This window comes from Salvelinus sp. IW2-2015, linkage group LG4q.1:29 (genome assembly GCF_002910315.2).
Source record: "Salvelinus sp. IW2-2015 linkage group LG4q.1:29, ASM291031v2, whole genome shotgun sequence".
In the NCBI taxonomy this organism is placed as follows: domain Eukaryota; kingdom Metazoa; phylum Chordata; class Actinopteri; order Salmoniformes; family Salmonidae; genus Salvelinus; species Salvelinus sp. IW2-2015.
The window spans coordinates 2,007,089-2,019,573 of NC_036842.1; the positions used below are offsets into that span (position 1 = coordinate 2,007,089).

Below are 12,485 nucleotides of genomic sequence, written 5' to 3' on the forward strand. Positions count from 1 at the left end.
TTGAAGAGATTAAACCCCCCTTTGCTCCCTAAATGGTCTTCCTGTCAGTAAGAAGTACATGTGGAAAAGCAAGTGTACAATCAACTTTTCATTTAGCCTTTTTTTATATAATTGTATGAATAATAGTATACTGTGGCTTTGTTCATGTCACTGTTGATATTAATCAGCTTTTATGGTCATTCCTTCCCTGACATCTTTTTCTGCCCCTTTTTAGCATTCCTTTGCTTGCCTCCTTGCTAGTTCATTTTTTATATTTACCAAGACCTGCCTTGTTAAAGATATTCTCCTGAACTTTTGTATTCTTTTTTTGCCAGTAGTTCTGAAAGTGGCACCCACGAGCCAAAAGTGGTCTCTGAAAATTGCATGTGTCACAAATGTGCAGATATTGTGCACCACGACATTGCTCTCGCTCTTCTGTGTGTGCGTCTTGCTAGCCGTCACTCAAATGGTGAGGGGCTGAAACTCAAATTACTAAGGGGCTTGCCCAAGTGGGGGTAAATATAGGGGAAAAAGTTCTGGAGCATGTCTTTTAAACGTACAGTGAATTAATGAGCTGCTTTACTTCAGCTCCTCCTACCCCCCTTAMATGTGTAACCCTTTCCTCCTACATGGGGATTGGGGCCAAGGTAACCTAATGTAGCAGGTATAAAAAATAATTWAAAAAAACTGAAACTAGATCCCCTACATAAGGGGTATTCAACTCTTACCCTACGAGGTCTGCATCCTGCTGGTTTTCTGTTTGTGGAGGAGGAGTAAAGGTGGCGTGTCGCCTTGTTAACGTCCAAAAGCAGAAGTCCATTTCCCCTGAAAACAGGAACATCCAGTTGTTGGGGACTCTGCAGAGGCTAGGGCAAAGCAAGTGAAAGATAATGTGACATTGGGGGGGGGAAAAGGGCATAAGTCCCAGTGCTGCCTTATACTGAAAGATCAAAAGAATCAGTTTCACACACCAATAATCAGTTTACTACTCTTATGCAGTTRTCATGGTAGTGCACTWACAGATGGGGCATGCCTTGGGSTGTRTGTTGTGTATTTCATGTGGTGCTTGCCATCAGGTAGACTCACTCAAGGGCATATTGTACTATCAACTGTTCCACCATTTTAATCTCTTTGCTAGTTGAGATTCTCCCTGTAGTGTTTACACACATGCTGCTCCCGGCCTGTTTTGTCTACACTCAACCTCCGCTAGTAAACACAAGTTAACATAGTAGTTAGAATGAGAATAGAATACACCAACTAGAATTTACCAATGTGTTTTTTTCCTTGCCCACCCCAGCAAGCCACTTCATCATTATTGTTAACACTCTTGTGTTCCTTAGCCATGAGGCCTTATCGTCGACTTTGGTCGCGTGAAAAAGAAAGACAGTATTTTATTTTTGTTGGTTGCCTTAATGTACATCAATCCCAAGTCCGATTTCCCTCCTCCCCCTCACTCACATTTTGTTACGACCCTTAGAGCCTGCTGTCGGAGGTCAAAGGTGATGACAAGTACCAGAGAAANCAAGTCCGATTTCCCTCCTCCCCCTCACTCACATTTTGTTACGACCCTTAGAGCCTGCTGTCGGAGGTCAAAGGTGATGACAAGTACCAGAGAAAGCACAGGAGTAGAGAATGACTCACCGTCTGCTGCTGGAGACATTGACGGTGTTTCAGCTCTCATTAGGAACAGGAGCTGGTAGGGTTAAGATGTACACCTCCACAGTCAGGCCCCAGCCTTTGCCCAATGACATATTGACGAAGAGAGACGTTGATGGAAGAACGGTTGAGTTTGCACAGAGTAGGATGTGCTAGCAGAAAACGCGTGATACTGTTTGAGTATGTTAAGAGGGAGGGATATTGGATCAGAAAGTGGAATTGACATGTACTGTACCCTAAGCATATGGATGTAAAAGTGTTTCAGATATTGTGAATGATCTTATGCWTTTCCATTACATTCCTTCACATGTTGTACAGTTTCAATGATGATGCTGGCATGCTGGTGGGGTTGTATAAATATTCGATCATTTGTGATTGCTCTTCTTGGACAATAAAGATGTTGCTCAACTTGGACTGTTGTACAGACTATCTCTGGGTTTCAAAGTTTATTTGTGGGTAAAATAAGTAAAACCATTATTTCCAGTCTTGATCTTTTCAGCAATCACATTTTACAACTTCTCAAGATTTCTACTAGTCACATTTTTAGGCTAGTGGCCAATCTTAACAGGCTTAAGTTTGAGAACCCTACCCAAGGTATAACAAAGCACAATCATGTTTTTCCATATCTCTAAGGTCTCCCATATATGGATGGTTGTATACAAAAATCTTATTGCAAAAGTGGTTATATTGATAGATATGGTGACACACACCCTTAACTGGTGGGGGAGTGGGCCACCTAAGCTTATGATAACCCAGAATTGAAAGCTCTATTGCTAAAATTTGGTATACAAGTAATCAATTGTCTGCTCTTCATATGTTTAGCCGCTACTCTTGCAATTACGTTAGAGGGTCTCCCTAGATTTGACTCCAAATTACCATTAAATGGTGGTTTTATTACATGTATTAAATTAGAAATTTTTGTACTGTACTTATGACCTGTACTCAAGACAATTTCTATGTACTTCAACTATGTTTGTAATCCAATATGCCCACAATGTACACTCAAACACCTTTGTCTGGTTATATAGAAATAAAAAAAGGCAGCAGACTGCTTGTCATGGCAACACCAAGTATTTCAAGTTAGGAGCCTCAATGAGGCATCTGAGAGGCTCCAACTAAAGGAAAGATAATCCTGGACTCTTAACAACCTCTCTCTAGCTCTACAACTTTCCCTCGCTGTGGTATAACTTGCTTCTCCAGGATTGGGCTCTTAAGTCACCTCTTTACAGACCCGGTGCCAGGTTGTTTTTTGTTGGGGGGGAGGGAGGGGGGTTTAGTAATGAATTTAGGCTACAAGATAGGGTAATTCATCTAATATAAGCAGCATATGTGAATGCAGCCATACACACAGCTCTCTTACCAAAAGAATGCAAACTAAATGCTGAAAGTAGTCACCTAGTTATTCATACATGCAAACAAAAATAGGGCCCAATTCTGACCCAAGTTAAGCGTGTGGAAATGGAACTGAAGCTTATGAAAAATATGAACACAACATGCAASAATTTTAATATAAGGAAATCAGTCAATTGAAATACATGCAATAGGTGCTAATCTATGGATTTCACATGACTTGGTCACAGATACCATTAAAAAAATGTAGGGAYGTTGATCAGAAAACCAGTCAGTATCTGGTGTGACCACACATCTAGAGTTGATCAGGCTGTTGATTGTGGCCTGTGGAATGTTGTCCCACACCTCTTCAATGGCTTTGTGAAGTTGCTGGATATTGGCGGGAACTGGCACACACTGTCGTACACGTCAATCCAGAGCACCCCAAACATGCTCAATGGGTGACATGTCTGGTGAGTATGCAGGCCATGGAAGGACTAGGACATTTTCAGCTTCCAGGAATTGTCTACAGATCCTTGCGACATTATCATGCTGAAACACAAGGTGATGGTGGAGGATGAATGGCACAACAATGGGTCTCAGGATCTCGTCATGGTATCTCTGTGCATTCAAATTGCCATCAATAAAATGCAATTGTTTTCTCTGTTCGTAGCTTATGCCTGCCTATTCCACAACTCCACCACCACCATGGGGCACTCTGTTGACATCAGCAAACCACTCGTTCAGACAACGCCCTACACGCTGACTGCCATCTGCCTGGTAAATYTGAAACCAGGATTCATCCATGAAGAGTATACTTCTCTAGCGTGCAGCCATCGAAGCTGAGCATTCGCCCACTGAAGTCGGTTATGAAGCCGAACTGCAGTCATGTCAAGACCCTGGTGAGGACGAGCAYGCAGGTGAGCTTCCCTGAGACAGTTTCTGACAGTTATTGCAGAAATTCTGACAGTTTGTGCAGTATCATGGTATATCATCATACTTCAAGGCTAAAACCATGGTTCATTTGCATGGTATAAGTGAAAGTACCATAGTAGTACCATGATATAAATGAAAGGACCAAAGGGTATTATAAGACACTTTATTTGTTATTMATTTCAAATGATCACACTAACAGTTACTTTAGTTAAGAACTTAGATTTGGTAACACATTCAAGCAACATTTTTTATAAAAGTCAGCTCTATATGCTTAATTCCATGTGAAGCCGTATAGTGGATATGTGACTACTTTATGAAAGTGGATATGTCGATTTAGTGCAGGACTCTCCGACCTTGTTCCTAGAGAGCTACCCGCCTGTAGGTTTTCCCCAGTTGTAACTAACCTGATTGAGCTTATCAACTAGCTAATTATTAGAATCAGGTACGCTAGATTAGGGTTGGAGTGAAAACCTACAGGACAGTAGCTCTCCAGGAACAGGGTTGGGGAGCCTTGATCTAGTGGATGTTGTCTATTGTAAAATGATACACTTGCAAGTGGAAACTCAGAACTCAGCTGTGGAGTCATTACTGATTGTGATGTAATTATTMATGTATCTTGGTCTTGACTTTTTCTTTTTGCCTACTAAGATTCATCTTGAAAAGTCCAGTGCAGTCAAAAACATTATTTCCCTGTGTTATATTTCCACACTATGAGGTTGGAATAATACTGTGAAATTGCAAAAATGATAATGCCTTTTTAGTGTCAGAGCTGTTTGAAAAGACCGCCTAAAATTTCAGCCTGTTTCAGTGGGATGGAGTTTTGGCCTGCCTGATGACATCACCAGGTGGTTAAATGAGTTAATAGACCAATAAGAGAGTTCTAAACCTTTAGTTTTCAGTTGCCCCCTCCCCACTCAGATCACTCCCAGACAGTCCTAGCAAAATTCTTGCTTGATTATCGCTCTTTGATAAGCTGTTTCTTTTTAACCATTTTAATTGAAAACAATCACACTAAAGGTACTTTGTTTCCCAAAAATGATTTGATATTGAGATAAAAACAGCTGCATTGGACCTTTAATGAAAAGCACAATATAAATAAAATGAGCATCGACTTCCATATGCAGTGAGTGCTTCCCTAATGTCTCCATTAGGTAAGGTGTTGATCATGAGTTTTATTCTCTTCACCTCACAGGAACTGTAGGGGGGGCAAGATGGTGAGCTTAATTTACCATACTGTATTTTATTTTTGACGTTGTGTAAATATTAATTACAAATATATATAGAAAGGCACATTGTCAAAATACAATTTGGCATGCATTTAAAAAACGCAGTAAACATTCAAAAGACTTGACCCATCTTGCAGTCTACTAACTAACAGGTCTCCGTCACAGTATGAGCACCCAGCATCTCCGTCCTTTTCTAAATAAAAGAGACCATTACTACGTCACTGGATGAGGAGAGGGCCCCTGTACATAAATATACACATAAATATACATTCAAAAAAATTTAACATGCACATATAGTTTGGTCCAACTTTAACAGTAGTCAGCTCAAGTACAGTATTGACTCAGACTCGTCCTGAGAGACAAACCAATCACTTCACCTTTCCCCCAAACAACATGCCAAACAAGCCGTAAATGGGGTGTGTGTTTTTGGCACATTTTTGTGGAATATGCATGTCAAAACCTAATAACAGCCTTCTCCGCCTCTCCTCAGAACTGAAGCACCTGACGTTGGCATCGCCCCCCCAGTCCTGTTTAGGTGTCTAGTGGTATGTACTCTGAAGTAAGATCATGTTGTTATCGTAAGCACGCACTTTGCATGGTTATTAAAATAGATCTTAAAAACACATGTATCCTTAAACAAGGTAATGCAGAAGCAAAGCACAAAATATTTAGGTCAAWWWWWWWTTAACTTTTTAAGAATTTGAACAGGAACACAGTACAGTACCCTGTGAATCCATCGGTGGTGCAGTTCAGCTTGTTATACAGTAGATCGAGTAATGAGTGAAGCCAAACCAAAGGCGAATAATAACCCTGCAAAAACTATTCTTTCCAGTTATAAATCCAAAAACGTCATTGAACAAATGCATCGTTGGTCTTCTATCAGAGCAGAACGCAGTTTTTTTTAATGCTAGGTTTTGTTCCCAGTATGTGCCTTGTGAGTTGGGCAAGAGACAGGAACTTTGAACACTTTTCTCCATCTAGAGGTTTGGGAGATGAGGCTCATTTGGAAAGTTTGCTGATGACACGGATGAGAGCGGCATTCTCGTCCTTTAGCCTCTGGTTGTCTGCTCGGAGATCCACCAGCACCTGGAAATACACGATAACAAGGGAAGACAAACAATATCAGGGAAAATTGTTTTTTTTTCTCTTTATCATCATGATCGGTTGATGGAAATCTATTGGTTATTGTATGTTACAGATAATGCAATGTAGAACGAACGGTACAGAATAAAACCATATTCTCAGAACATTTTTACATAGTGTTTGGGGTAGATTCATTAGTGTTTGTGTAATTTGGAGTTGGTTTGAGTACTTATGTGGTTAATGTTTTTGATAGTTTATTCTTTGGGGTAGTATGTTGTTGTTTTTTAGGTTGTTTTGGGTTGTTGAATAGTTTGGGGTAGCTTATGGTTAGTGTTTTGGGTAGTTAGTTGGATCCCTAAGCACATAATCAATGCTAATAATTATGCAGGTTAATTCAAGTCTGAACAGACAAAATATGAGTTAAATAGGCTAGCCCCGGTGACGGAACAATTCCCTTATACCTTCAGCTCATCCTCCAGTTCCACTGCTTTTCTCTGGAGTGCTCTCTTCTCCTGCGAGTAAAACAGACACTGATGTTATAACTCACTCCCACATAGGTATGCAGCCTTTATGGCTAATGACATTAGGTTATATTCCATTTGACCTCCATTGATCCAATAAATAAATAATTTCCTGAATTGGGAAGCTAAAAGTGAAATGGACCCTAAACATGAATACAGACAGTTTAAGAGGGGACTCACAAATCTCGCCAGTTCCAGCAAGGCCGGCCTCTCTGTGCTGCTCTCTTGACTCTGCAATGGAGACACAGAAACGACAGGGCCAGTCATTGACATGCACAGCTCAACACAGAAGCCGAGCGGTATAATGCCGACACATTCTGTGTGCTATAATCTGGAATCCATCGGTGTTCCTACAATACTGTGTATTGTTTGTCTTACACAATGTAACTTCCCTTCACACTGTCAAGAGTCGCACACAGAACACCATCAGGTCCCGCCTCCCTGGCAAGACTGACAGTGTCCCAGTACTCTTCGTCTCCTTCCTTTCCACTGCTACGTGGATCTGATATATTGAAATGGAATACCTGATAATCATATCCAGACTTATCTGTAGTTCCCTACCTGGAGTTATGAGCGAGAGAAGACAAGGAAGAGTCATGGCACATGGCTTTGCTATACACCATGGATCTTGACCCATGGCCATCAACATCCAGACAGGATCATATCCTCACCTGTCGGAGTCTCTCCAGCTCCACTTTGCTCTGGCTGAGCAGCAACGCCGTCTCCTGCAGCTCGTCTTTGAGCAGGCCGTTCTCCTGCAGCACCGACCTGTACAGCTAGGGGGCGACATAAATACGGATTCGGTCATAGCCGAGCCTCTGCAGTTCTAAATAGACTCAGTTGAAGTGGTTTAAACTCCTATTACCCAGCTGCATCCATTCATTCCCCCTCATGTTTTCCTCTCACTTATTAAAGCCTTAGCTTCCATCTTTCAAGTGCCTGAAGAATGTGTATATTTAAAATCACTGGGAGTTGTCAACAATACCATACCATTTTGTAGTCTGGTGAGGAATCTCCCAACTGAGGCTCACTGCAAATATGGAGTACATGATTTACTCAATATAAAAGAGGTTTAGTAATTCAGTATACTGTAGTATAGAAATGAAAAACAACTTACCTGGGTGAACTATGACGGTGGTTTTCATCCTGTTGGGCTTCATCCATTGCATCCAAATGTTCATTCTTATTAAAAAAATATATATACAGATACAGTGTATAATGAACATTGTAACAAATACCACATTGACAATGGTAAGTTTGACATTGACCACTAATATTTTACCAGGCATTGTAATACAAGACCACTTTTGTGACAAACCATCAGATTCCAACATTTTGTGTGTGTGTGTGTGGGGGGGGTTCCTATATTTCAGGAAAAAATGCAGTCAAAATAGAGAAATGTAGCAATTACACAACTGAAAAAGGGGAAAAATAACATTTCAGGTGGGGTATGGAGTTCCTGTTCTGAGTATGAGGTTACAACATACTGTTGCATTTCCTCTTTGTCTTTGTAGGACATAACATTTATTTTGTACTTGTGGCATGTTGGAAGTGGACAAGAAAGAGTGATATTGGTTGATAGTCAAATTAAAGTTCAATCGGTTTATACAAAGAGGAAATGGTCAAAGACATCAATAGCTCTAGCACGAATACTATGAATATGTATGAAGGGGTTCCTCTGCCTACCCCTAGCTGAACCACCCCGGTGGAGCGTCTCTCTCTCCTTCCCTTCCGTCGGTCCCTCACTCCTAGCCGCGTCTCTCCCTCGGACCCGACCTCCTTCACTGGGTCAGTGTCTACAATACAATAGGAACAGAATGACATTGATAGATCAAAGGCATTCAACAGCACGGCTCTAAACTCACTTTTTCCACCGGTGGCACAATTCTTCCTGTTGACGGCACCAGCACATGATATGGTCGCACCAATTTTTTGACGCTGCGTGCTGATAATGACCTGACCGGTGTCTCATAATGTGCCTGCATTCCATACAGAACCAGGCTAATAATGACTAGCCGTCTCTTACATTAGCATGCCCTTGCAGGGTTTGACATTCAGATGAATTTGCCAGTGGCACACTGGGCCAATGCCAACTGAAAGTTACTGGCCCGAATGAAAAGAATGCTGGCCAAGGAAAGCAGATGATGCGCGCCTCAATTAAAATGTTTAATTTGCAGGCTGCGTAAGTAGCCTATAGCAGGGCTCTCCAACCCTGTTCCTAGTGAGATACCGTTCTGTAGGTTTTCGCTCCAACACCAATCTAGCGCAACTGATTCTAATAATTAGCTGGTTGATAAGTTGAATCAGGAAAGTTACAACTGGGGTTGAAATGAAAACCTCCAGGAACAAGGTTGGAAAGCCCTGGCCTATAATGACCTACCCTCCATTAAAAAAATAATAATCTTTGAGCAATCTTAAAAAGGGTGTTATTGCTAGCGATTGTAGGGCCCGTTAAAATATATGTTTTAGTTTCCCTCAGGATTTCACTCGCAAAAATCACATTTTTGGGGTTGAAAAACTCCTCAAATTTGATGTTCTGTGTCCACAATAAATGCTTAAACCACATCGGGAGAACACTTCTGAGATCTGGGAACAATAAAAAACTAAATTAGAGGGTGTAGTTGCCCTTCAATTCAAGTGTGCGACTAGCAAGAGGCCATTGTGTTCGGCTAGCGGTGTTTTTGTACTGTACAATGTAGGCTACATGTGATGGCACAGTTTGATGAACAAATGCCTTGCAATTGTTACAAATCATCAAGATATCATTTGGCCAGGTATTTAATTGGAAAGGTTTTTTGGGAAAGCCTTTAGGAATGTTCATTCAAACAGCGCATGACTCAATTTTGCTTTGCAAAGATTAAACCAAGACTTCGGACCAAACTTTATGAATACCTGGTCTGCATACCCATTGTTCCATACCTTTATAATAATTTTTAAAAAGCTGAAAATTGTGAACCAAAAAGTAACGTGAAAAAAACACTGGCACCCTAGCGTCCAATTAAAACTGTGTGTTGCACTGCCAAGTCAAACGGTCGCAAATACGTGTTTTGGTTGCAATTTTGAGCCCTTAACAGACACCAAGGCTAGAGGATGCATTTGATATTGCCAACTTGATGTTTTCATGACACTAAAATACTTTTTAACTAGGATTCATAATCCTGTCTTCCTGAATGGCATTACTATTAATAAATGAAAACGGCACATTTTTTCCCACCACAGTCCCACTCACCTCTCTCAGCAGGTGTTATGGTGACTATAGGGCTGACATGCAGGATGTTGCTAGGCGGTGGATCAGCTGGCTTGGCTACGCTCTTCTCTGCCTCCTTCAAGTCAGTGAGCGTCACACCCTGTCACAGGAAACAAGCAAAAAAAATCATGTTTATTATTTATGCTGAAAGGTGGTCAGTTAAGGTGACAAGATCCATTTGAAGTCCTCTGTAAGAGACGTAAAGAGATGGTTTATTGTGGCCAGTACCTGTGTGGAGCGGCGAGACTGGCGCATGAGGCGTGATCGTGCTTTCCTCTGAGACTCAGACTCCTCGTCTCTTACAGGGGCCTGGAACCTGAGGGGCAAACATCCACACAGCTCCATTAGAACCCGTAGATTCACAATGCTCCAAAAGAACACATAAATTCAGCTCTATTAGAACCCTTAGATTCAAAGCCGTAACCAGGGTTGGGGTTTTAGTGAGGATTTTTTTCTCGCATTTATATACAATTAAATAAACTTTAAAATGCTATTTGGAGAACAGTAAAAACGACCCCAGCCATTATCACCTTGGCTGCTGTAGGTTTATTCACCTCAGTCGCTCTACAAACACAAAGCCTATTAGCTATACACAACTGTAATGTTATACCCCTGAAAGTGGGGAATTATCAGAAATGATCCACACTAACAAGTAGCATCAGAAAATGTTCAGTTAGTTGTAATGATGAATTGCATAAAATAATCAACTCTATACATAGATATCCATTTTATCAAATGATGTAGCGTTCACATTTCTTTCCCAAGGCATTACTAATCAAGCTCCGCACAAACAGACATCAATGGAGCACACAGATGATCGTTTTATCACATTCACATGAATGATTAGCATATTAACTTACGATTCTGTATTAGCATCAGTGATGTAGTGGTAAAAAAGGTGGGTAATGGGTAAACTATAAACTCCAGAAACTATAAACTCCAGATCAAGACTAACAAGAGCGTTGGGTCAGTAACCGAAATGTCGCTGGTTCGAAGAACAGATCCACACAGCTCCATTAGAACCCTTGGATTCAGAATGCTCCAAAATAACACATCCACACAGCTCCATAAAAGCACATCCACTGAATTTACAGCAGAAGACACACACTCCTCTACTAAAACACATTGATAGTGCTTGAACAACTGCCGGTGTGTTGAGTCTTTCATTCATTAGCTCTCATCATCACTTCCTTCTTATGTGCCACACCCGGCCTCCTGCTACACCAACTATTCACGTATCTTTCCTATAGTTGTGCCAGGCCACGAAGCTTTAATGTGTGTTTACTGTGTGTCGTGTGGCTCTTACTTCCGTCTGTCTGGGTTGGTGTTGTTGGGACTATCAGCCAGGGGGTCTTTCCTCTGGGGGGTGGGCTGGACCCGGGCTGTACGACTGGCTCTGTCCTGGTCCCGCTCCTCCACATCCTTCTCCTCTGGAGTCTGCTGAACCACGGGCAAGACAGGACCACGTTGATACAGAGAAATAACAACATTTCTCTTGACAGTAATCGAGTCACTGTTGCTAGGCTGATGATTCACATTTTTCTTTGACGTTCAAATGGAAAGGAGTGAACATCAACAGCTAAGATAGGAAATAAGGAATAACTACGTGTGTAAAGCACGACAGGCCCAGGTAGACTACGCAACATCTACAGTACAGCTTAAGATGCATCGAGACATGTCTTACCTTTTCAGCAGGGCTGACGGTGGAGGTGACACTCCCTGTGTCTGGACTGGATAGAGTGGAGCCTTCTAGGAAAGACAGACAGGAGGTGTACTCTGGTCAGTGGGTAATCATGAATGGGTATTCAAAATGTCTGTGTGTGTGAGATCAGACATATTTTATACCAGGGCTGCTCTCTCTCTCCTCGCTGAGCTCCAGGCCTTCAGACCTCCTCTCTTTAGACTGGTCCTGCACGTTCATCTTCTCCCTACTGCTCATCCTGCACACGGAGGTCCTGAAACACACACACAGATGATTACTATCAGCATTTCACAGAAATAGGCGGCATTAAGATTCTTTACCCTTCTCCCAAAGTGTGCTCTCGTTCACTCCCCTCCGTGCATTGAAAAGCTTTGGATTGGTGCATACATGGGAGATAATGCTCGAAAAGTAGCCATGAAATTCATTGCAGGAACGCATCCAGTTCTGACACTGTCCAACAGAATCCCTGCTATTATTTATAAGGAAGATGCCTTTTTCATAGTCAGCCATCTTTGTAAAATAACAGTCAATGAAGAACTATCCAACTGAATCTCATCTACATTTCTAATGAAGACAAAACCATCATTCTGCATGAAAATAATATATATATATTTGATACTTGAGGCCAAGCCCACCACATTTACTCCAACTAAAGCCTAACTGCAAAATAAATACTACAGATCAGAAGAGGAAAAGAAACAGGAGAAAATAAGATGCAGTAATAATAAGGCATATCCTGACCTCCGTTGTTTGTTATCAGATGCAGTAATAATAAGGCATATCCTGACCTCCGTTGTTTGTTATCA

General features: G+C 41.4%; 1 protein-coding gene across 5 annotated transcripts in view; it reads right to left on the reverse strand.

The window, feature by feature from the left end:
* Positions 1–5,115: 5,115 nt before the first annotated feature.
* The window catches only part of LOC111961231 (protein phosphatase 1 regulatory subunit 12C), a 17,761-nt gene continuing 10,391 nt past the window's right edge, over positions 5,116–12,485 (reverse strand). For 2 of the 5 annotated variants that reach the window (XM_023983334.3, XM_023983332.3), the window contains exons 14-20: positions 8,417–8,526; positions 7,848–7,912; positions 7,721–7,760; positions 7,402–7,506; positions 6,911–6,961; positions 6,671–6,721; positions 5,116–6,212 (exon numbers count right to left, since the gene is read on the reverse strand). In XM_023983334.3, coding sequence (XP_023839102.1) covers positions 6,126–6,212; positions 6,671–6,721; positions 6,911–6,961; positions 7,402–7,506; positions 7,721–7,760; positions 7,848–7,912; positions 8,417–8,526 — 509 coding nt within the window. In that variant the 3' untranslated portion in view covers positions 5,116–6,125. Of the gene's footprint in view, positions 6,213–6,670; positions 6,722–6,910; positions 6,962–7,401; positions 7,507–7,720; positions 7,761–7,847; positions 7,913–8,416; positions 8,527–9,959; positions 10,078–10,205; positions 10,294–11,283; positions 11,418–11,661; positions 11,727–11,822; positions 11,933–12,485 lie in introns of all 5 variants that reach the window. The other 3 variants (XM_023983335.3, XM_023983333.3, XM_023983336.3) reach the window with 3 other exon arrangements.